This window comes from Barbatula barbatula, assembly GCF_947034865.1.
Source record: "Barbatula barbatula genome assembly, chromosome: 3".
In the NCBI taxonomy this organism is placed as follows: Eukaryota; Metazoa; Chordata; class Actinopteri; order Cypriniformes; family Nemacheilidae; genus Barbatula; species Barbatula barbatula.
In genome coordinates, this window is record NC_136764.1 from 21,816,684 (window position 1) to 21,843,124 (window position 26,441).

The 26,441-nt window shown below is 37.1% G+C and overlaps 1 protein-coding gene across 1 annotated transcript; it reads right to left on the minus strand.

The window, feature by feature from the left end:
- Positions 1-59: 59 nt before the first annotated feature.
- On the minus strand, positions 60-26,441 carry myripa (myosin VIIA and Rab interacting protein a). The gene is made up of 17 exons (XM_079453115.1): positions 26,308-26,441; positions 25,555-25,703; positions 12,586-12,807; positions 9,712-9,848; positions 8,489-8,572; positions 8,190-8,287; positions 8,018-8,098; positions 6,662-6,754; positions 5,918-6,089; positions 5,152-5,714; positions 3,322-4,950; positions 3,135-3,194; positions 1,641-1,826; positions 1,383-1,544; positions 1,048-1,146; positions 901-961; positions 60-717 (listed from the first exon to the last, which is right to left on the minus strand). The coding sequence occupies exons 2-17, from the start codon at positions 25,662-25,664 to the stop codon at positions 704-706; spliced, it is 3,771 nt and encodes a 1,256-aa protein (XP_079309241.1). The 5' UTR covers positions 25,665-25,703; positions 26,308-26,441; the 3' UTR covers positions 60-703.

Genomic DNA, 26,441 nt, shown 5'->3' on the forward strand with positions numbered 1-26,441 from the left:
GTATTTGATAATTATGTATTTTGATTTGTATAATTAATTTACACAAAATGACGCATTTCAACAAAGGAACTTAATACATTTATTGGGATCATCTGTAATTGACTGGAACATATCCAGAAGACACTGTTCATGTCATGAATTAATTATACAACAATTAAGTGTAACCAAAATATAATCAAACAACAAAAATTAAAAAAAAAATTTTTACAAGTATCATTTACACATTAACTTAATAAGTTTAGCTAGTAAAACCTCTCTATGATATCAAATCGAATCCAGAGCAGAATTTTTTCTGGATGATTGATTCATATCAGACAAAATCATAAAAAAATACCAATTCAATAAAAGAAAGTTCTTACAGCTTTGTTTCTTTGATTCACAGCTACAGTATGTTCAAATGCTCTATGGTAAAACACTTCCACACTAGATTATACAATATCACATAGATGTAATATTACATGAATCATTTATATAATAATAATAATAAGAGAGAATAAAACAACCTCATGTATTTTTGGGGGGTTGTGATACTGATTGTTACCTTTCGTTGTGACATGACATTACCAAAAATCTGTCAATTTGAACTGAAGTTTGTTTCCATAGAACATATTCTATGAGCCATACTATTAAGGCACATGTGATCCGGAGCTGTGATTGGTCAGCAGTCATTAAACTCTGAAGTGATGCTTCTTAAATCTCCTCTTTAAGCTTCTTTATCTAAAAGTAACATAATATGTGTTATTCATAAATACGCTTCAGTGCCAAACATCAGTTTTGAACATTTTAGGTCTTAATATTGGTGTTTATACAAATAAAAATAACAGTGTAGTTGAAATTTTCTTTCTGCACCAAGAGAGTTTTCTATACGCTCTCTCAGTCTTTATAAAAAAAAGCTTTTACCTGGTGTTGGAGGCGCTGGCAGTCGCCGCCTTAGTTTTCGGGATGAGCCGAGGGTTTGTGTCTAAAACAACAACATTATAAGAAACATAACCACATGTGTGTTTAGATATGTGTTTGTGTGTTGTACTTAACATATGAAGACAGCACCTTAGTCACTGTAGTCTTGACATGGGAAAACTGGGTCTGCGGTGCGACATTTAGACCTGCGGGTTTCAAGGCAGCAATTCTTGCTGCAATGTCCAAAACCTTAGAAATACATCAACAGATCAGTCCAGGCATAAATACAACTTTTCATTGTGTAGTCTTTCTATGTGAACTTATAATAACCAAAAAATAAACAAAAAGATCACTAGATTGAGCTAATTATAATAATCCATTAATATATATTTAAATATAGTATGTTTTAAGCAAAGTAAAGTCCCAGAAACCAAGTACTTAGAGCAAAGCGCACTGAGAGAGTGCATTCTCCAGAATGAACACACCTGGAGCTCAGACTGCTGCACCTGGGCTGCTGCTGAGGCCATCTGATCCTCCAGGTGAGCGAGCTCTCCTTCAGAGGTGGATGCACTGATGCTACGGGCACACTTCTCCAGATCACCCAGTTCAGCCTCCAGCCCGAACACTGTACCTGAAGCCACATACACCTGCAAACAGCGAAACCCTTAACACGACATTACACGCCATCTCAAGTCATTTTTTAACAATGGCTATGATATAATTATCTATGAAGTATTCTGTACATTCTCCTCCAGTCGGCCGAGCTGCTCGTCTAGTCTTTTAGCCTCCGCTGGGGGAACTCTCATTAGGTCACTGTGATCTGGCTGGCTTCGGCCGTCTCCCATAGATCCGTGAATCAGATCTTCTGTAGCGTTTAGCACCTTCAGCACCTCTGTGGTGATGCTACGCAGTGATGCAGCTGAGTACTTCTGTTCACGATAGAACAGATATAGGGAAAGGCATTATAAACACTGCTTCCAACAGGGATAACACTCTGAACAAAACAAAATCAAAGCAATTCATCACAAATGTGACCCTGGATCACAAAACCAGTCTTACGTAGCACAGGAACATTTTTAGTAAAAGCCAAAAATACATTGTGTGGGTCAAAATTATAGATTCTTATTTTATGCCAAAAATCATTAGGATATTAAGTAAAGATCATGTTCCATAAAGATATTTTGTACATTTTCAACCCAAAATATATAAAAACTTTATTTTTGTGAGTGGATGGCCTGCTACAGTGCCTCGGATTAACAACTTCAAAGGCGATTTTCTCAATATTTAGATTTTTTGCACCCTTTACTTCCAGATTTTTACACTCTTGTATCTCCACCAGATATTGTCCCATCTTAACAACCCATATATCAATAAAAAGCTTAACTATTCAGCTTTCAGTTGATGTAAAAATCTCAATTTCGAAAAATGTACCCATCAGAGTGGTTTTGTTGTCCAGGGAACTAGAGACTGAACACGGTGAGACAGCCCTTCCGCAACAAATATATACAGGAATATACTTCAATTCTAATATATTAAATAAAACGTTTCCATATACAGGCGCAGAGAAAAAATAAGAGACCATTCCAATATTTTTATTTGATCAGCATTTCTGGATGTGTTGGGGACATTCCAGTCCAGTGTCTATTGAATTTCAGCTGGGGATGTTACAATATTATCTGTATCGTGTAATCGCAAGAGAAAAATTGTCTCAATATTATAGTGGTCACATGACTGTATGAAACGATAGGTCTTCCAGGCCTAACATAGAAAATGTTACTATTACAATTGTAGCCGAGCATTGTGAAAGACTGTCATGAGACAGCATGACAAGACACATGAAAACTGTGGTAAAAAACAAGGCTATTACATATAAATATTATGTTTGAACTTTTCCTAAATACGTGTACAAATATTACAAAACAATGAGTATATTTAGTTTTCTTTGCTACATTTGAGGTCTGAAAAAATACAGAGCATCATTCTGTTATTTTGACCTGTTCTTCAAGTTTTCTATCAAATAAATGTAAATAGAAACAATATTTTTATTTGAAATTTAGGAGAAATAGCGTTAGTAGTTCACAGAATGAAACAAAAATTAATTTTAATTTAAAAAAGAAATTAAATAGAAAATTCATGAAAACTGAAATAATTTTGAAATGGAATCTTAATTTTTTCCACTGCTACAGGAAGTCAAGGAATACATTAACACATCCTGGCAATAAGAATACAAGTATCACCTGTTGAAGTATATTGGCTATAAAATGTATATTTTTGCCTATGTCCAGTGTGTGAGAATCCTATGAAAAAAACAACAACAAAAGAGGAGAAAGACAAACAGATAAAAGGAATAAGAAAGAAATACGCAGTGCCCAAATAAGCAGTAGTAAGCAGGTTCCTAGCTAAAGCATTCAGCATTGTTGTTACCTTACAGATCTCCTCTGGAGAGAGATACTCCTCCTGACCAGAGGGGGCGCTATGCCGATCAGAGCTCTGTGTTACGGGACCCCTCTGCTGCTCTCTTTTCTCAGTGTCTGAAGCGTCACCTTGACTGTTGGCGTCTTTTCGTAGAAGCATCTCTTTAGATTTTTCAAAAACAGTGCCGTTCTCAATTGCCACAACTTTGTTGATCTCCTCTGTTTCTTTTTCGTGAACGTCCTTCGACCTTCCATAAACAAAAGATTGCTCAACTTCCACGCCATGCTCCCTTTCATGTCTCACAACCTCAGTTACCTGCTCTGCCTCATCTTCCATCATCTCTCGTTTCTCTGCCTCACTCACCTCTAAAAATACCCCATCACCACAATAAGCTTCTGACTCGTCTTTCATGTTATCCAAAGCCTTTGCTACAATATCGATGATCTTATCAAATTCCACCTCTCCATCCTCAATAAGCAATCTACTTAAAGACAGTTCACTGGTTAAAGCCTCCTCAGTTTGAATCACACTCTCTATATTCTCAACTCCGCTCTGTTCACCTTCAGCTGAGCTTCTTTCTTCAGTCTGAACTTGTCTTCTAGCTATCTTCCCTTGTGCGTCCGTCATCGGAAGTTCATGTTTCTGGCTGCCAGTGATAATATATTTCGACGTCTCGATCACAACATTTCGCTCACTGATGTCTTTTTCTGACACCATGTCCCTGGGCCTTTTCTCTGATCTCTTTTCTTCTGCTTTTTCAACCATCTTCTCTACATGACTTTGGGGTTTCTCTTGATATTGTATCAATCTGTCTTGATTTTCTGTCTTATTATCATCTGATTCCAGCGTCTTGATTCTCATTGGTAGAGTAGTGACATCAAATTCAATTTGATCCACAAACCTGTACAATTCATCTTCAGTGGCGGAAAGTTGTGTCTCACTGACTTGACTGGTCAGCTCTTTAAGTTTAGAGGTCAGCTTGTCATCCTCCAGCCTTTCAGTTGTTATTTGATGATATGCTGCTTCAGTTTCATAATCAATATCAAATGTAGTATCTTCTTTAATGTCATCTCCACCTGCTTTTGTCTCCTTTTCCTGATTTATGACATGATGATCAAACCCGTCCAATTCATCTTCAGTGGAGGAAAGTTGTGTCTCACTGACTTGACTGGTTAGCTCTTTAAGTTTAGAGGTCAACTCCTGGTGCTCCAACCTCTCTGTTGTGATTTGATGATATGCTGCTTCAGTTTCATTTGTTCTGTCATCTTCTATGACATCATCTCTTTCTGCTTTTCTTTCTTTGTCTTGGTCTCTGATTTGATCATCCAACCTGTCCAATTCATCCTCAGTGGAAGAAAGTTGTGTTTCTCCGACTTGACTGGTCAGCTCTTTCAATTTGGAGGTCAACTCCTGATCTAAAGATTCAACCAAACATTGGGCTCTGTGATCCACACTGCTGTGTGCTCTCATATCATGTCCAAATGGTTCAGGGGTCACTGCCCCAGAACTCAAGATGTCAGGGGTTGCGGTGTCTGAAGCATCAGCTTCCAGATCCTGATCACTTTTATAACACAAAACTGGGTCTTGTTTCAAGTACCGATTCTTCACCAGAGCATCTGAGAGTTGGCTGCTGCAATCCTGTGGACAGAATAAAACTAAATAATTCCCTGATATCACCAGGTATTTTGTTACCTCATAAATGCTGTAGCTTAAAAAAGATGATGCAGATTTTTACAGAAATAAGTGTTAATTTGACATTCTTTTACACTGGAGATGATACTGTGCATAAATCAAAGCCAAAGTAATTCAGAGTTTAATAACATAAACATTCATCCTCACCGGTAAAGACATCAATGGCTGTCCTTTCCATTCTGCGTCCTCTCTCTTACTCTTCTTCCTCCTGCGTGACCTCTTGACCCTGCTGTCCTCTAGGCCATCCTCGCTGCTCTCCGTCCCTCCAGGGTTGAAATTAACATCCATAATGCTTTGGCGACGAGTAGACGATGGTCTTCTGTGGTCCAGTGGTACTTTCCTTTTCAGAAAGGGCAGTAAAGATTTGTGGGACTTATGCGACGGCCCATCCTCACAAGGGGAGCTTTCAATATCAGCAGTAGATTTTGGGGGTTGCACATCCCAAGGCAAGGTTGACTGATGACTGTAAGACTCAGGATAACTCAACTGCTTCTTGGCAGCCATCTTAAGGCGGAGTTCTTGCAGAGCCGCGCCCCAGACTCCGTCAGACTCAGTCTCTGTTTCTGAGCCCATCTCATCATAAGCAGACACCACACTCGATTCCCTTTCCAAGGCGCTGTAGACCAGGCTTTTACGCTTTGTTAAAAGGCTTGGACGAGACAGTAGGGTGTTCTGGTAAGCAATCCAGTTCCCATCAGGGCTCTGTAACACTGAAGAAACGGAAAAACACAAACTTTGCATTTAGAAAAACACTGTAGAAAGGGGGTCCTGCTGTGTCTCTATTAAAAAAATAAACCTTTACAATCAGGGTTCTATCTTCTACAAATTTGTATAAACCTCTCTAAAGAATAAATGAAAGTAAGTGTAACTCAATGTAAGGAATGGACGTATGGATGAACAGAAATGTTCTTACTGGAATTGTCCAATTGATCAACACTCCTCCAGCTAGGCAAGACCTGGACAGGCATTGTTCCTTCTTTCTTCATTTCCGGGGCATGACCTTGTGAGGCTGAAGGCGTGGACTCAATGTTGCCCTGCTGGTCCACTTTCTCATCAGGCAAAAGGCAAAACGCTGAGTGAGATCTCTGAGGTCAAAGAAGATGTTTCATTCAGTTAAAGGCGAGGTGTCTGATTTCTCTTAGCTGTTGTTGATGTTCAAATCACCAAAACAAACACACCCCAACCCCTGTCTATCGCTTTCGTCAGCGCTCGGCTTGACTAATGTCCGTCCTGTGCACTTTGTCTAAACAAGCGTATTACGGAAATTGGACACCCCGCCTTTAACTGTAAAACAATCCAAAAGCTTTACAGAAAATGCATACGAAAAGGTTTGTGATCTTATAAGTGGCGAAACCAGAGACAGAGGATGCGGCCATACTAGACTTTAAGCATGCACATACACTTTAGAAGATCTCACTCTTTTGAAGTTGAAGCTTTGTATATAATTGCATTTTTAGACTCCTGTGTTCACATGCATATGAATGGAAGCTAGTGGAATGTGGAAGTTTCTTGATTTAGGCCCGGTTTCACAGACAAGGTTTAAGGCTAGTCCCAGACTAAAATGAATGTGTGACCTGTCTTAACTGAATATAACTTGCTCAGGAATATCTTAAAATATATCAGTGTTAAGTGTTTGAAGAGAAAAGGGCCACTGTACCCAGAGAGATGCATTGAGGGCACTCTTAGCTTGATCAGGGGAAAGTTGATCACCAGACTGCATCTCAGACAGATTCCTCCTCCGCTGGACAATCTGAAGTGTAAGTAATAAAATATACATTGTGAATCTTAAGCAAACACTGTGAATAATAGTAACAAAAGTAATGCATTAACCACATTATTTAAATTACTACAACTTTTTATTGTAAAAAAAAGAGTCATATTATGGGGCGGTGTCCAGAAAGGGGGACTAGAACCAGTTGCAGGACATTTAAAGGGATCGTTCACCTGAAAATGTTAATTTTATTTACTCACCCCCAGGCCATCCGAGATGGTGAAATTCTTTCTTGAGTAGAACCATAAAGAAGATTGTTTGGTAAATCCACATCCCTCTTTGCTTCATATACTGGGAGTCTATGGACTCCACCTGTCTAAGGATTCCTAAAGTACATAATTCCAAAAAAGCAGCTCCTGGCAACATGTTGATGTCTTGTGAAGCAAATTGTCCGATATTTTCATAAAACTGAATGTCATTTTTAATAATATTAGCCATACTGTTGGCGCCACCAGCAGAAAGGAATTGTTGAGCGACTGTCTAACCATTTTATTGCCAATACAAGGCGGTCCTCACTCCACGTTTTAAACAATCTAATTGTCTATTTCCCTGTGATAGCGCGCTTACGTAATTTATGCGACATTCGCTCAACACTCCCGTTCTGCAGGTGGCGTTAAACACACCAGACGCTGGTATGCCATCCGCCACCAAATACTACAAGAAGATTGGATCTGGACGTGTACAGAGGCTGCACAGTATGGCTAATATTATTAAAAATGACATTCAGTTTTATGAAAATATTGAACAATTCGCTTCACAAGACGTCAACATGTCGTCAGGAGACGCTTTCTTGGAATTATGTGCTTTAAGAACTCTAACACAGGTAAATCCCATAGACTCTCATATGAAGCAAAGAGGGCTGCGGATTTACCAAACAATCTTCTTTATGGTTCTACTCAAGAAAAAATGTCACCTTGAGTTTTCGGGTGAACCATCCCTTAAAGTATAGTATTTACAAACATGCCTAGAAAAACATGTAGTGCATCCTGAAACAAAACAACAGCACTTGTCAGTTAAATTGTTTTCAGTTAAAACAAAGCAAACATGCAATTAAGTCTGGGTTTAAGCTTAAGATTCTCCTGCAATACACTGTAAAAGTATTTATTATATAATTCATGATTATGCCTTAATATTATCATCAGCAATATTTGCTACTCGTATGTAAGGACTGCTATTCAAAATAGTACTAGAATCCTACTGTATCACAACACAATGAAAAGTTTGTGCAATAATGTTACTCACTTTCTGTACTATCGTTGTGGCCAGTTCCTCTATCAGCTCTCCTCTGTGCTCTCGCAGATAATGAGTCTCGCTCTGCTTTTCCTACAAGGACAAACAGGTAAAAAGAAAAAATATCTTTGTCTTTTCCTGTCCAGCTCTACTCAGTATGTACAAATTGAGAAGAAACTCCTACTTGACTGATAGTCTTGCTCTCAGCTTTAGCAATGGCCTCATCTATGGCCTCTTCTGCCACCCGCAGTGCCACACTGATAGTCTCAGCCATGCTGCGCTCTGCACACACAGTGCAACATTACCATTAAGATACATACAAAGAGAAAATCACACCTTGATAGGATCTGTCTGATTACAAAGTCTAAAATGAACCATTTCTAAGCCCATAATAATAAAATGAAAAACAATTTCAAATGTTTTTTGACTGTTTTGCCATAGAAAAGCATGCCAAAAATGTAACTATGGATCCTGATAACAAACCTTCACTTTGCCTGTAGAATGCAGAGTCGCTCTCATACACGCTGCCTTCATTGTGGGTGCTCTCTTCCTCATAAGTGCTGCCCTCTGTTGGTGTACAAAATATTACATAGTGTTCGATTAACAGTTTGGTGACAACTGGTGAATAAATCTTTCCATTTTCATTTAGAGAAGTTGTATAATCTTCTGGCAGAACACATTCCACAAACACAGAAAAAGAGATAAATAGATCAACATTACATCCACATAATAAAAATGAATGCACTTGGGTGTTTTGTCAGTTTTGAATCTATCTTACTTTCCAGTATTCCTCTGGGCTTCGGCACACTAACATGTTAAGTGCAATGGCTTGGAAAATATTATCCTCCAGCTTCATAAGATCACGCAAATGTGGAAAAAAATTTAAAGGGCTTAAGCTAGTGAAGTTCAAGCTGCCTATGAAGTCACAATCTACACCAAACACCCGCTGTTTACATTGCACACAGAAATGTACGCCAACTCTCTGCTGAAAGCGCAAATCAATTCAAGGTCATCAATCAAGCATTTTCTATGACATAAAGCTGACAACTAATGTTGCCGTATGTTCCCACTGCGATGCATCTTAAAAACATACAAGGATGATGCCACAGCATAAACTTATCGGTCCGTTCTTGTCTGATGGTAAATTCTTAACAGATTATTCTTTCTAGCTTTTTGTGCATCAAATTTCAATAGCCTGACCGCAGGTCAAAGCTCTTTTTCACTCTAATGGTTTTCCTGTCCATTTGTCTATGGAAAAGACATTTCTCATTCACCACAGCAGGAGTATCTGCCTTGTCACAGATCAAAACTCTCAGTAGGGCTACACTAAGTGCCGTATATATGCCGCACACAGCCAACTGAGCTTTAAGCTGATAAGGGAACGAGGAAAAAAACTTTGAGATTCTGTGATCCTGCAAAAGCTACCATTCTAAAAAAAAATTTTTTAGTATTATCAAACTCAGAACAGTGGGTGGCCACCATTTTTCATGAAGATTATAACATGACGTGTCCAAACTAGAGGCACTAAAGAAAATCCAAAAACGAGACAAAATATCCACCGTGTCTGTGACACTTTACGAAAATGCTAGGCTGTATAAACCAGTTCTTTAACCATCACAATATAACAAAATACTGTACGCTACACAATGCCAGAGTGTAAAATGTGTTTTATTTGAGGCAAGGTCAGCACTCCAGATGGAGAGTACCTGTAAGCTCTGCTAGCACTCCACGCTCTGCTGCATGGCCCCTGTAGAGGTTCTTTAACACTTTGGCGCTGCCAAATCTTTTAAAACGCCTTCGAACATTATTGTAAAACCATTCCAGTGACTGGATCTTCAGCAATCTGAAAACAGATAAACAAGGGCACGTTATGATGCACAATGACAACATTCAGACTTAAAGCTTATTAGACTAGAAACATCTTAAGAATAGACGTAATTGTTTTTGTCTGAATAATTCAGCACAAACGATTTAAAAATTAATAATATGATCATATAAAATAGAGATGTGCAGACATGACATGATTGCATATACCCCAAAAAAGTCAAAAAGCAGACAGTCTAAATAAAGGCAGCTGCGGGAACTGGTTTGCTTTTACAGTAAACCTCCGTCTACACTTTCCTATCTGTTGTTGGACTTTTCATTCAGTCCTGCATGCTCACAAATTTGAGGAAATGAAGAGACAATTTTTCACAAAAATAAGTGACATTTATTATCTGATTTAAAAGTTTCACAGCGCGCTGGGTTGTTCCTCCACAATGAGCTGAACCAACAACTCAGAAAGTTTCACAAAAACACATTAAATACAGAATATGACGTTGATCTCTCTTCTGGTTTCTTTGTTCCCTCCTAGCCAATCTGTGACCTCCTTCAATTCTGGGCAGTTTCTTCTTCCTTCGGCAGCCAATCAGTACTGCCACCTCGAACTGTTTCCATTTTCAAAATCTGTAAAACAACACGTTGTCCACCCCCCTTCCGTGCGCACACATAAGCAGAAGACGCTTCCCCCTCATTCTGGGCCGTTTTCCTTTGGCAGTCAATCAGCGCTGCCATCCTCCATCTCCAGATAGCCTCTATCCTTTGAACTCCCACCACATACCATTCTCTGAAAAACAACATCTGGCAACTGGGGGAACTCTCAGAAACCAACCTTTGTTCACAAGTTTAACAAAACATCATTTGGTTATATAGCACACAAACGTTTATATGATTAAAACATATCTATTAAACTTGAATCATGTAACATAGAAAAATACATTTGATTAAAACAAAATGAATCATCCATTTTTATATTGATCTATATTGATCTTAAATCCCCACACTGTCAATGCAAAGAAGCATGAGACAAGATCAGAGACAAATAGCTCAACGTTCCTGTGCCACTCACAGTTCAGCTCCAGGGTCTAAAATCAAATAGTGTTTTACAGGAACTGCATGCTCGAAAAGTGCAGGATTACTTCTAAGTTTATTGGGGTGTAAATGTTTACAAAACAAAGGATTAACAATATTTTTGGTATATTAATAATACTAATAACAAAATAAGAATCCTTATTTTTATGGTTCAAAGACCATGTCAAGATGTTTGCATAATACAATGCTTACATATATTGTAAACATTAAATAATCCCCACCATGATGGAAACATTTGATTGAGAACCTAGATGTAGAGAATCTGCATAGAAATATGAGAGGCTATAATACAGTAGCTGTTTTTTCAATCTTAAAATAGCTTTGTTTAACATATGATACAGATACCCCTTGAGGAAAAAAAGATTGTTGCCCCAGAGCAACGAATACTTGCTTTGAAGCACTGTATGCTGTTCATGATCATTTTTGGCACATATTTACCTAGACACACAAAGAACAAAACCACTGTACAGTACATCGATGTTAAATCCTACAGTGTGGGGACATTTAAAGATTAAAGTCAATGTTGACCTTGGGGGGATATTAGTTGGTCCACAAGGGGAAAACGTGTTTATATGTTTAAAATGCAAAATGGTTAGTGATGCGGGTTTGGGTTAGGCCATACAATATACAGCTTGTACAGTTTAAAAATGCTTATGTCTATGGAAAGTCCCCAAAAAACACAGTGTGTACAAAGGTAGGATTAATACCAATAACTCTTTTGAATTGTAAATATATGTAATGGTGGGTTAGACTAAGAAACTTCTGGGTATCTGATGTATGTGTGCATGCATGGAGAGCAGAAGTTTTTTCAGTCATGATTCAGTATTAATATGACTCACATTATCTTTGTAAATGCCTTTTACTGCAGTGTCATGTAGTATGTATGCCTTGTACATAATTATTTTAAAGACTTTAAAAGGGTAAGGGCGACCTTTCATCAAATGAACCCTCAATTACAGTAAAGTGTATTATGCTGTTAGCTCACTGCCTTTCATCAGACCATTAGTTTAAATGCACCCATGCACATAGACACTTTGTCATTATATGTCGAGGTCCTGTACCATATACCTGAGTCATAACCCATTTTTACAAACACATACAGTTTAAAAAGATTACAGCCCTATTACCCAACCTTATCCTGAAATCTTTATTCTGGTCTGACACCACTGGTGTTGAGATTAAAATCACTTCAAATAAGTATCAGAGTACCAGAAAAAACACCGAACAATTCAGATATTTAACATATGGAGCATAAAATGCCTTTGTAGTAAATGTGTTTGTTGTTGTCCAACATTTAATATAGCCAATCGCATGCAATATTCTACTCTAACCCTGTGGGCTTTGAGTTTAGACATCATATTGACCTTTTCAATAATTTATTCAAATGAAGTTCCATTAATGGCCGTGCTAGGCTATATGTTAGAAAAATAAATCATTTCAAAGAGGGTGTATTTCACACCTCAATCGAAAAGTATATTCGCAATACACAATGAACGATATTTTTAAAAGAAACTCACTTGTTTTTTACCGAACAACACCAAACAGCAGACCTTTATTTGTTATTGTTTCCCACTTAAGCCCCCTGTCTGAGCTGTCTCTCACTGACTGTCACAGCACTTTCTGTATAGCTTAGCTCTTGTTAGCGTTGCCCCTTTCCAAGAGATACTGACCTGCTCCTCTGGCAAGCGGCGCACAGCCAGCCTTTATCCTTCTTACTGTAGGTACAGCAGCCCTTGCAGACGTTGTAGTGGCAGTCCAGACAGGAGCGCTTGGGGTTGAGCAGAAAGGTGAAGTGCGAACAGCAGCGAATGCAGCAGCGTTCATTAAACCTCTGTTGACGCGAAAGCAGAAGACACCGACTGCCCTCTTTAACCAGCGCCTGCTTCATCTCACTGGAGAGAGAGAGAGAGAGAGAGAGAGAGAGAGAGAGAGAGAGAGAATGTGATGGACGCAAATGGGAAGTAAATGTAATGTAAAGTTTTGACAATGTAATATTCCATATATAAATCCATATAATTTTATATAAAGTACTTGACTGTAAAATATGCTATGCACATCCATATATGAATACAATGTAAGAGTATGTAAGGAAAATAAAAATTCAAGTTGTTCAAAACTAAATCTCTTCTCTTCCTTTATGTTCTGCTTAACACAAAGGAAGATGTTTGGAAGAATGTTAGCAATTTTTGGGTTAGCAAAGACTGTATAAGATATGGACATGGAGCAATTTTGAAGCCTAAAGTGGGCGGAGCTGGTTGCCACCATCTTGGCAGAGCATCACGAAATGGGAAAAAGGCGGGACATGGGTGGAACTGAGGTGCCTGGTTGATGAAACCACCTGTCATTCAAGTGGCCACACCCTTTACATGCAAAATGTAAAGGCTTAATATATTTGAAAGGGATTTATTAAAAAATTCACCCCCTCATAGTTGTCTTGAAGGGCAAAATTAGCTACAGACCAAAATACATTTTTTTACTAGGCTGTAAACATGTTTTTCTACAATGTTTGGCATTTTAACATGGGGTTTAATAAGATTCTGCTCTGTTGTTGTTTTTGGGTGAACTTTCCCTTTAAGAGAATGCATTAACAACAATTAATTAAAGTCTATGTAAGGGAGACTGTATTGCTCTATAAGCACATTCATGTTCACATGAATGAATGAGGCATTTATATGGCGCTTTTTGTGTATTGCTGTACACCAAAAGCACTTTACAATCATATTAGGGGGGTCTCTCCTCACCCACCACCTGTGTGCATCATCCACTTGCAACGGCACCAGTGCGCTCAACACACACCAGCTACAGGTGGAGAGGAGAGAGAGCTAGAGCCAATTTAGAGAGTGGGGGATTATAAAGAGGCCATGATTGACAAGGGCCATTGGAGGGAATCTGGCCAGGATGCTGGGGTTAAACCCCTACTCTTTACGAGAAGTGCCATGGGATTTTTAATGACCACAGGGAGTCAGGACCTCGGTTTAACATCTTATCCGAAGGACAGCGCTTTTTTTACACTATAGTGTCCCCATCAATGTACTGGGGCTTTAGGACCCAAACAGACCACAGGACGAGCAGCCCCTGCTGGCCTCACTAACACCTCTTCCAGCAACAACCTAGCTTTCCCAGGAGGTCTCCCACCCAGGTATGACCAGGCTCAGCCCCACTTAGCTTCAGTGGGCAACCAGTCTTGTGCTACAGGGTGATATGCTAGCATATATGACACATGACATCTGTTTGTTGCCACATTAAATCCTTAAATCTGTCTGTATTTCTAGCTGCAATGAGGTCTCAAGGGATGAGAGAACAACGTCAAAATGGCTCTGACCTTTAGTGGAGAGACCTTTTTATTTTATTAATCTCTTGGAAAGGGCACACAGATTTTGTTTGGATAAGGTCCTTTAGATTTATGCTTCTCAATTATGTATGCATAAACAGTGGGATAGGAAAAATAAAATCAAGTTTTCATTACTGACAGTATTACCGTGGCCAGAAGTATACTCCAATATCTTGTCACAAATAAATTGCGACTGATTAAAGGGACAGTTCACCCCCATGATGTATTATCCAAAATCTGTATATGACCCTTTCTTCAGTGAAAGGCAAAATAAGGTATTATGAGAAATGTATCAGTGGTTTTATTTCCATACGATGGAAGTCAATGGAGCCTTCAAAATACTGTATCTTCTGTAAAAGTTCACTACACTAAATAATCTACAATAATGATATTATCACGTTATATATCATTTTTTTGGGAAATATAAACAAATAAATGTAATATGCTATTATTAAATCCCAGCCACATGTTGTTCAAACAAAAATGAAAACACTGTCATCATTTTTTTCCCATGACTGTTAATGTTTTACCCAAACAGCCATGTTGTTTTCTACCTCATAGAATCATAGAGTGAAGATTTATTATTTTGTTAAGACTGCAAATCCAGCAAGTCACAGAATCTTGAACTGCGCTAATAGAATAAACTATTCTTATCACAAAAAAAGAACGAACAAAGAAACCAATCAAAAATGACCCGAAAAGCTTAAGGGTTAAGGCAAAGTTAAATGAGTGCAAAACCACCACTTACTTTGTTAGAGTGTCAACCAGATGTCAACTGGCACTGAATTATGTATTAAGTATGAGGCTATATACAGCATGTGTCACATTAACACAATATAAGTAATCGTGGTTATTAATATAATGATTATTGTCAATACTTGTGTACTGCAACACCCCAAGATTCAATAATACAGAAAATACAGTGCAGGAATTGAGCAAAAAGTCCACTCCTCTACTAAAATCTAAGGCTTATGTTGCCCCGGCTTGTAGATTAAATAGAGCGGGTAAAATGAATATTGAACACGTCATAATTATTCTCAGTAAATATATTTGTCAAGGTGCTGTTGACATGCAATTTCCACCAGATGTCATTAACATCCCAGGTTATCCATACATACAAAGAAAACAAAACAACTAAGTTCACAAATTAAGTTATGTATAATAAAATGGAATGAAGCATAAAGACTTCGCAAGGGGGTTTTAAATACACCCAGTGGGAGGTTTCTGATAGTTTAGAAATAAATGAACAAGTCGGGGCAGTAACTGAATACATCGAATCTTTTATCCACTTTAAGACATACAAAGTATTCCCAAATGATAAACCTTGGGTGTCTAAATAATTAAAGACCCTTATAAAGAAGAAGAAAACAGCAAACAGAAAACAGGAGGATGAGGTAATCTTGAAGGATATATCGATGCAAATTATAAAACAGATATACAGAGACAAACATCTATATAAACAACAATTAGAGTCAAACAACAAAGTTTGGCAGGGGATTAAGACCATGACAAACATTTCCCGTAAGGGAAGAAGTAATCAACCTCTGATGTATATATATACTGATGTTACAAGGAGATGAGGAGGGCAATTCTGTGAAAATGTCAACCTTACCATGAAAAAATTGGTTTTTACTATGGTAACAGCACAGATATTAACATTCTATGGTTCAAATACCAATGTGAGATCTCTCTTCAAATTTGTAAAGCATTTGTTTTATTTTTAGAGCATGATTAGTCAGGTAAGTGCCAACGTTATGAATTCCTCATAAATGGAAACATGAAAATTAAAATCAAGTATCTATTTTATGTTCTATATAGAGACAACCCTTCTCCATCCATTGGGTATTATTGCTTAAGGATTGAGCATTTAATTGCGCATCACGCGCTGTGCGTAGGGCAATAAGTGCTGAGGGGGCACCAAAAATAGCCTAATAAAAGAAAAACGGCCGAACAATTCCATAACAATGTTCTAAAACACTGCACTGTTCAGTTAGCGCCCGTTTTTACAAATATTTTTTGAATATCTTATAATATTGATGTTTACTTGTCCTGTGGAAAACATCAACAATAGTTCCAGTGGCAAAAATTTTGAGATCATTGGGATTTAATGACTTTCGACCAATAGCAATTACATCCTTATCGATGGAGAGTTTTGAGCGCTTAGTGAAAACATGAATCGGATCCCAAACTCAACAACTAATTGATTCATTGCCGTTTGCATATCGAGCCTCTAGGGAGGTAGAGGACGCATTCCTAACTGTTCTGCATTTGCTGCATTCTCATTTAGAGAATCCAAAGTCTCATGGTAAAATCCTAGTATAGTAAAAAAATATATATTTATATGTGTGGACTTCTCATCAGCCTTTTATTATATCTCTCCTACTATATTAGCTGGTATTCTGGAAAGATAATTTTCGCCTGAGAGTAAGTTGATTACATGTGTGACTGATTTTCTTAGTTCCAGAACCCAGCGGGTTAAGTTAGGAGGATCGGTTTCTGATAAAGTGATAACCTCGATTGAATCACCCCAAGGATGTGTGTTATCTCCTTTACTCTTATAAACAAATTCTTGTTCAAGTTCTTTCAAAAAGAGATTGCCTACATTATTAAAAATGCAGACGATACTGCTTTAGTGAGTTTACATCAATGGTTTTCACATTGGTGTGAAAAATCGAATCTTCCATTGAGTGTTTCAAAAACAAAATAAATGGTTATTGATTTTAGAAAGAAACATGCATTCCATCATACAGAACATTCATTAATGGGGAGCCAATACAACTTGTTACAAATTATAAATATTTTGGTATAGTATTGGACAATAAGACGATTTGCTGGTATGGCAAAGCAAGAAGATTGCAATGGATTTCGTTACAAGGTATAGAAAGCATCTATAAAGATAGTGTTAAAAAGCTTCAAATATTTTGAAAGATGAGAGACATCCTATATACTGTGCTTTTGAAGTGCTGCCATCCGGTCGACGGTATTGTGTCCCTCTGTGTATGAAAAACAGGTCAAAATTTTATTTTACTCCCCAAGCAATGACATTTTTCAATGATACTTTATTTAGCCAGCTGGTCTGGACAAATCTTAGTTACAAATCCTGTATGTACATTACAAGGGGACAAAATAAACTGAACTGTACTGTTCCCACCTCCAAACTTCACTGTTAGTATGGGTTTTTGGGGTGATGTGCAGTGCCATTTGACCTCCAAACACAAGAGTTCAATTTGGTCTCATCTGACCAGACTATATTCTCCCCGTATTTCACAGGATTGAATGTTGTGCAGCAAACTTTAAATGAGCTTTAATATGTTTTGCGGGTGAGTGCTTTACTTTTTGTTTTCTTTTGTAACAATTTCACCTGTTAATTCCAGGCCTTTCTGAAGTTCTCCACAAGTGGTCCTTGGCTCTTGGACCACTCTTCTGATTATTCTTTTTACGCCTGGTCGTGGTTGGTTTATTGTGAAATCATGTTCTTTCCACCTCCGGATTATGGCCCCAACAGTGCTTACTGGAACATTCAGAAGTTTAAAAATCTATAACCAATGCCATCAGTATGTTCCGCAACAATAAGGTTGCGATGGTCTTGAGCGTGCTCTTTGCTTTTAGCCATTATGAGATAACACCTTGGTATTGAGACACCCTTGCTTTTTTGTTACTGATAGATTTCAGCTGGTGTCTTGTCTTTCCATGCCTTTTTGCACCTACCGTTCTTCATGTGTTCAATACTTTTTCCCTGTATCATTCCATTTTATTATACATAACTTAATTTGTACTGATTATTTAGGTTGTGACATCTGGTGAAAATTTCATTTCAACAGCACCTTGAGAAAAAGATTTACTGAGAAAACTGGTGACGTGTTCAATACTTATTTTACCCACTGTGTAACATGCAGATTTAGTTAGTGGTGCCCATATTTTACAAACAGCCTTGCCCCAGTATGTACTGCATTATATTAAAAACATCTGCTCGGTAGAAAAGTTTTGTAAACTCTGCCTCCCCAAACAACAGAAAATCTGTATTAGAGCCAGCAGCCTGGACTGATCAGCTTCAGTGAATACTGAGAAAAAATAATGACGGATAATCTCAGCAGATTTAAAACACGCAAATGCCAAAGCAAAAAGGAAAAAGAATGAAAACAAATGTTGTCTAATGGCATATTATGCATGCAAGAGTGAATTCTGCTTTTAACAGAGATCTTGTTAATGACACTGAAGGCTTGGCATACAGATAATAACACAGTGTGCATACAAATACAATTTTAACTATCCATTCTGTCAGTTATTAATATTTGTATTTAATATTTCAAATATTTTCCTGTCTTGTTTTTGACAACAGCAGTCATTCTTGTTGGCCATGACTCAGTAACCTTTTCACATGTGTTGTGTGTACTTTTTTTGAAAAGCCTCCCTTAATTCTTGTCAAAGCTGAACTTACACTCCAAGCAATACATGTAAACAAAATATGAATAATGTTTTTGAATAAAAATAATTTAAATATTACGGATGTAAAGTTTCCAAAGCTGGACATCACTTGGCCACAAATTAATGTGTGCTGTATGTCTTCTTTGTAGATTAAACTCTAAATGCCAAAACGATTACAAACAACGATCTGCCTAAACTGAATCAGTGGCAAGATATTTTTAAAATACACTCAAGCATACTGGAGAATAGCACAAAAGAAGATAAATGGCGGAAATTTTTTTAAAGACCAGTAAGAAGGATTTATTTCATCTTCCTACAATCAGCCGCTATTATGATATTCCAACAGGGTTTTCTAAAATGAACTTATAATTGGATACTCAGCAGGCCATTTCCAGCACTTTCTCGGAAACATGCTCTGTTGTTTACAAATCAAGCTGTTGGCAAAGAAGAGAAAAGGTGTCTTGTGCCAGTAGATCCAAGGGAAGGTCTACCGAGTGACCAATGCCAGTTTACCAGACTGGACACAGGTGCAAAGAACAGTGGGGAACCCAAAGCCAATGTTACACGCTAAGTCATCAAACTGGGCAGCATCTTTCACGAATGAGTGGTTACAAAAGAACAAGGCGTGACTGCAGTGTAAAATTAGACATTTCCTCCTCCTTTCCTCATGGCTACATTCATGTATGGCTGTAGGGGAATTATACACGCAGAGCAGTAGTTGTATTAACAAGAAATTCACGTATATGTACAATTTAAAATGACAAATTTCAAAGCATTTGTAAAGCACTCTTAAATTGTAATATTCTGATATATTTTAATATAGTAAACTATCATTCTGATGTAATAAACTAGCTCTGTTCATTCTTTAACAATGCAGAAGATTATATCTGATTATGTTGGAACTAGTTTCAATAACAAGACTATACTAGACTAGGAACTAGTTTTAATAACGAGAGTATACTGGACTAGGAACTAGTTTTAATAACGAGACTATACTGGACTAGGAACTAGTTTTAATAACGAGACTATACTGGACTAGGAACTAGTTTTAATAACGAGAGTATACTGGACTAGGAACTAGTTTTAATAACGAGAGTATACTAGACTAGGAACTAGTTTTAATAACGAGAGTATACTGGACCAGGAACTAGTTTTAATAACGAGACTATACTAGACTAGGAACTAGTTTTAATAACGAGACTATACTGGACTAGGAACTAGTTTTAATAACGAGACTATACTGGACTAGGAACTAGTTTTAATAACGAGACTATACTGGACTAGGAACTAGTTTTAATAACGAGACTATACTGGACTAGGAACTAGTTTTAATAACGAGACTATACTGGACTAGGAACTAGTTTTAATAACGAGACTATACTGGACTAGGAACTAGTTTTAATAACGAGACTATACTGGACTAGGAACTAGTTTTAATAACGAGACTATACTGGACTAGGAACTAGTTTTAATAACGAGACTATACTGGACTAGGAACTAGTTTTAATAATGAGAGTATACTGGACTAGGAACTAGTTTTAATAACGAGAGTATACTAGACTAGGAACTAGTTTTAATAACGAGACTATAATGGACTAGCAACTAGTTTTAATAACGAGACTATACTGGACTAGGAACTAGTTTTAATAACGGGACTATACTGGACTAGGAACTAGTTTTAATAACGAGACTATACTAGACTAGGAACTAGTTCTAATAACGAGACTATACTAGACTAGGAACTAGTTCTAATAACAGACTATACTAGAGTAGGAACTAGTTCTAATAACGTGACTATACTAGACTAGGAACTAGTTCTAATAACGTGACTATACTAGAGTAGGAACTAGTTCTAATAACGAGACTATACTAGACTAGGAACTAGTTCTAATAACGAGACTATACTAGAGTAGGAACTAGTTTTAATAACGAGACTATACTGGACTAGGAACTAGTTCTAATAACAGACTATACTAGAGTAGGAACTAGTTTTAATAACGAGACTATACTAGACTAGGAACTAGTTCTAATAACAGACTATACTAGAGTAGGAACTAGTTCTAATAACGTGACTATACTAGACTAGGAACTAGTTCTAATAACGAGACTATACTAGAGTAGGAACTAGTTTTAATAACGAGACTATACTGGACTGGGAACTAGTTCTAATAACGAGACTATACTGGACTAGGAACTAGTTTTAATAACGAGACTATACTGGACTGGGAACTAGTTTTAATAACAAGACTATACTAGACTAGGAACTAGTTCTAATAACAAGACTATACTGGACTAGGAACTAGTTCTAATAACGAGACTATACTGGACTGGGAACTACATCTAATAACGAGATTATACTGGACTAGGAACTGGTTTTAATAACGAGACTATACTGGACTAGGAACTAGTTTTAATAACGAGACTATACTAGACTAGGAACTAGTTTTAATAACGAGACTATACTAGACTAGGAACTAGTTCTAATAATGAGACTATACTAGACTAGGAACTAGTTCTAATAACGAGACTATACTGGACTAGGAACTAGTTCTAATAACGAGACTATACTAGAGTAGGAACTAGTTTTAATAACGAGACTATACTGGACTGGGAACTAGTTCTAATAACGAGACTATACTAGAGTAGGAACTAGTTTTAATAACGAGACTATACTGGACTGGGAACTAGTTTTAATAACAAGACTATACTAGACTAGGAACTAGTTTTAATAACGAGACTATACTAGACTAGGAACTAGTTCTAATAATGAGACTATACTAGACTAGGAACTAGTTCTAATAACGAGACTATACTAGAGTAGGAACTAGTTTTAATAACGAGACTATACTGGACTAGGAACTAGTTTTAATAACGAGAGTATACTGGACTAGGAACTAGTTTTAATAACGAGACTATACTGGACTGGGAACTAGTTTTAATAACAAGACTATACTAGACTAGGAACTAGTTTTAATAACGAGACTATACTGGACTAGGAACTAGTTTTAATAACGAGACTATACTGGACTAGGAACTAGTTTTAATAACGAGACTATACTGGACTAGGAACTAGTTTTAATAACGAGACTATACTGGACTAGGAACTAGTTTTAATAATGAGACTATACTGGACTGGGAACTAGTTTTAATAACAAGACTATACTAGACTAGGAACTAGTTTTAATAACGAGACTATACTAGACTATGAACTAGTTCTAATAATGAGACTATACTAGACTAGGAACTAGTTCTAATAACGTGACTATACTAGACTAGGAACTAGTTCTAATAACGAGACTATACTAGACTAGGAACTAGTTTTAATAACGAGACTATACTGGACTAGGAACTAGTTTTAATAACGAGACTATACTGGACTAGGAACTAGTTTTAATAACGAGACTATACTGGACTAGGAACTAGTTTTAATAACGAGACTATACTGGACTAGGAACTAGTTTTAATAACGAGACTATACTGGACTAGGAACTAGTTTTAATAACGAGACTATACTGGACTAGGAACTAGTTTTAATAACGAGACTATACTGGACTAGGAACTAGTTTTAATAACGAGACTATACTGGACTAGGAACTAGTTTTAATAACGAGACTATACTGGACTAGGAACTAGTTTTAATAATGAGAGTATACTGGACTAGGAACTAGTTTTAATAACGAGAGTATACTAGACTAGGAACTAGTTTTAATAACGAGACTATAATGGACTAGCAACTAGTTTTAATAACGAGACTATACTGGACTAGGAACTAGTTTTAATAACGGGACTATACTGGACTAGGAACTAGTTCTAATAACAGACTATACTAGAGTAGGAACTAGTTTTAATAACGGGACTATACTGGACTAGGAACTAGTTCTAATAACAGACTATACTAGAGTAGGAACTAGTTCTAATAACGTGACTATACTAGACTAGGAACTAGTTCTAATAACGAGACTATACTAGAGTAGGAACTAGTTTTAATAACGAGACTATACTGGACTGGGAACTAGTTCTAATAACGAGACTATACTGGACTAGGAACTAGTTTTAATAACGAGACTATACTGGACTGGGAACTAGTTTTAATAACAAGACTATACTAGACTAGGAACTAGTTCTAATAACAAGACTATACTGGACTAGGAACTAGTTCTAATAACGAGACTATACTGGACTGGGAACTACATCTAATAACGAGATTATACTGGACTAGGAACTGGTTTTAATAACGAGACTATACTGGACTAGGAACTAGTTTTAATAACGAGACTATACTAGACTAGGAACTAGTTTTAATAACGAGACTATACTAGACTAGGAACTAGTTCTAATAATGAGACTATACTAGACTAGGAACTAGTTCTAATAACGAGACTATACTAGAGTAGGAACTAGTTTTAATAACGAGACTATACTGGACTAGGTGAACAGAACAGAACTACACTAAAATAGAGCAAACTAGACTAAACTTGAACAGAACTAGAACAGAATGGACAGGACAGAACGGAACAATGGACAAAACAAGACTAGACCAGACCAGACCAAAATAGACTAGTCCAGACTGGACTGAAACAGAATGCAAAAGAACAAAACAAACTGGACTGGACTGGACAGGACAGGACAGGACAGGACAGAACTAGACAATAGACTAGACTGGACTGGACTAGTATTATTCTAGATCAAGCAAATATTATCTCTAGGAGCCGTCAATCCCAAAGGCTTATCACAGTTGTGATTTCAGTGCATTTGTAGCAATTACATGCCCTATTCCTGGAATAACTTGTTAACACAGATAAGCAGTGGCATTGCAACACATATACTGTATAAGTTATAAAAACATAATAAGTGGTTCACTCACTGTGCTTATCATGTTGTACTTAATCACAGTACAGTCAACCTGTCAAATGCTATTCTGTCAATCAAGCATTAAGTAGATAGATAGTGAGACTCAGTCAATATGCTGAACAAGATTTACATTTTTCAATTCAAATAATGTCATGAGACATTTTTATTAACAGATTTGAAATGCACATAACCATAAGCCACACAAAGAATACTCATAAACTTTACCTTTAATATAGTACAATGTATCCATCAGCCAGATTTACTATAGGTCCTTTGTGTTGTTTAATTACAAGACCTCATCATGTGATACATAAAATATCAACTTTTACGGACGTATTTTCTGTTACATTTTGTAATAGCCTTCATTAAAAGATTGAAATAACACAAAAGTGAGTAAGAACAACAATCCTTCCTGTCAGGAGTCATGGAAAATGTTTTTAACCACTTTGAGCGTGATTGTAATGAATTTCCAGATATTTTCCTTTCTGGGTTCTTACAAAATGGATATACTACGAAGGATTACCTTCCCCACAAAATCTTTTTAAGCACCTGTTTATGCATTTCTTTCCCTGAACTCACCGGGTCAATTCCAATAATGTTGTTTTTGAGCTCCTTCAGAATTGAACGAGTTTGCACTTAGTCCTGTTCGAAATGCTGAGACGTAGCTGTCTCCAGGTGTAGCTGAGGATATTGAAAAGCTAGATGCATGCAGGCGCAACACACTCGGGAGAACAAAGGGGCACAAAATAGCTGCCTGCATTTAATGAGGCTTTGATAGAGTGATGCTAAAGATTCACAGTGTCTGCCTGCAAAGAATTTTTGTCCCATTTCATATATTACATGAATTTATTATGAAATCACATAAATACACATAAATATAAAAGTAGGCTGCGAAAGGCCTATGTTATAGTTTCTAAATGTTTTGTTGATGCAGACACATTGTATTCAGTGACTTTGTTACTTCAGTGTCATTGTTTACAGTCTTTTCCCATAATGTGAATTATACTGTCTAATTTTATAAAGCGCATCATTTAGTTACTTTCACATGTGATGTGGTCCTAAAATAATTCATAAAAGTGAAGTAATGGAGAGAAATAAAGAGCTGGAAATGGAAAAATAGAGAGAGCGAAAAGAGCAGTCAGCCTGCTTGTTTATCGTTCGGATAAAATCCTGGTGCCAAAAAAGTCATTAACCACATTGTGTTTTTATCCAAAAGTACAAATCTCAGTAATGTGCTTTTTTGTGCCAGTGTGAAATACTTAAAAAAAGAGACAAAACAAAGGAGGGAAAAAGGGGGAAGAAAAATCAAACATAGATTACACGTTGTAAATCCATTAAAAAAATCACATGAAAAACATGGGTGAATGAATGAGTCTTATCTAGAGACACTTTTTTCTAGATAGCACGAAACAATTACGTTAAAAGACGGGTTAGGAAAGAACATTAAGTTTGCACCCTATTTCCTATTATGTGGTGGGAAAATCAGGATAGAAAGGTTCTTTCACTTGGTTATATCAGTAGAGGTGTATCATGTATACTCATAGGCTACACAAACAAAGCACAGCTGTGAACATTATTGTTTTTTCTTGATGTATACAACCTCTTATGTATTTTACAGTAGCAAGAACAGAATTAGATTCCTCAAAGCTCAAACAATATCCATGGTCTCAGGGAAGTGAGTCACGGCTAAATAGGAAAGGGAGAGTCCTTCCTGTCACTTCATTTTAAAGCAGGTCTGGGAATGATGGGAACTTCTCCCAATGTCTAGCAATGACTAGAATGCATGATGCTGCCATTACAAAGGTTCCTATAGCTGAAACAGAACCTGTGGAGTTTGCAACTCTAAGCTCATGCATGGCTTCAATCCCAGGGAGTGCATGTAACGTTTACAACCTATAACAGCAATGTTAGTCACTTTGGGGGGGATCTTCAGAATGCATGTGAAAATGTGACTATTAAAAATAGTGTTCTAACAAATACAAACTCCATAAAAGTGATGCTACAGATTTAAACAGGAGTGGGTTGGATTCACCTGAGTCGCGTCTGTTCTGTCTTACGAAGCTGCATGTCCCGTTGCACCACCCTTAGCACATGCTCCGCCTCATCATCCGTCAGACCAGAGAGATCCAGTTTACGGCCCATCCTCAGCAAACCAAATACCTGCCCTGTCCCAACTGTTGGCTATAAGACCACCAATGGAAGGACAAGAGAGATGTTTAGGAAACAATGTTTGTGGAGTACATTTCAATTCAGCAAAAACTCATTTTATTCTTATTCTTATTATTTAGTTCACATTTATTGTAAATATTAGTTATTTTCATACCTTGGTGGTCAATTTGACCTCATCAGAATGTTTGAAGTAAGAAGTAAAAATATTACAATTCCTTTCTGGTTATTCTAATACTTCTTCCACAAATCTCATACAGTGTATTGCAAAATACTGAAATATAAACCCTCTTTCATAAAGTCCTTAAGTCCAATGGCGGCACAGATTTTAAGATTTAGATCCCAACACCAAGCATAAACTATATCCATACAGAACATATCATAGACTTTTCTATAAGCCATTTTGACCACGCCTTGAATAACACAGTGTTATTAAGAAAATTAAACCTTTTTTCAGAGGTCACAATTGTTTAAATGAGAATGAATGCTAAAGTTTACAGATAAATGTACAGCAAGCAGTCTCATGCCAATACGCGAACAAAGCAAAAATATTTTTTCCAAAAAACAACAAACTAGCAAAGAGCCATCATTTGATCCACAGTCTGTATTCAGGACTCACCGTTGTGTCTTCACCGCAGTCACTCGCGTCGGTTCACTTCCCTGCCAAGCTGTCAAGCTGTCAAGATGTAAAGGAATAGTTACTCAAATTGATCCTTTATTTCCCGTATTTCAGTCTCAGAAGAGTTTATGTAT

Coding starts and splice junctions, on each gene's coding strand:
- myripa (XM_079453115.1), bottom strand. CDS start 25,664: ATGGGCCGTAAACTGGATCTCTCTGGTCTGACGGATGATGAGGCGGAG. Junction 3,195..3,321: donor CTCCAGAGGAGATCTGTAAG/GTAACAACAATG, acceptor TTTTTTTCATAG/GATTCTCACACACTGGACAT. Junction 1,147..1,382: donor TGCAGCAGTCTGAGCTCCAG/GTGTGTTCATTC, acceptor TGTATTTCTAAG/GTTTTGGACATTGCAGCAAG.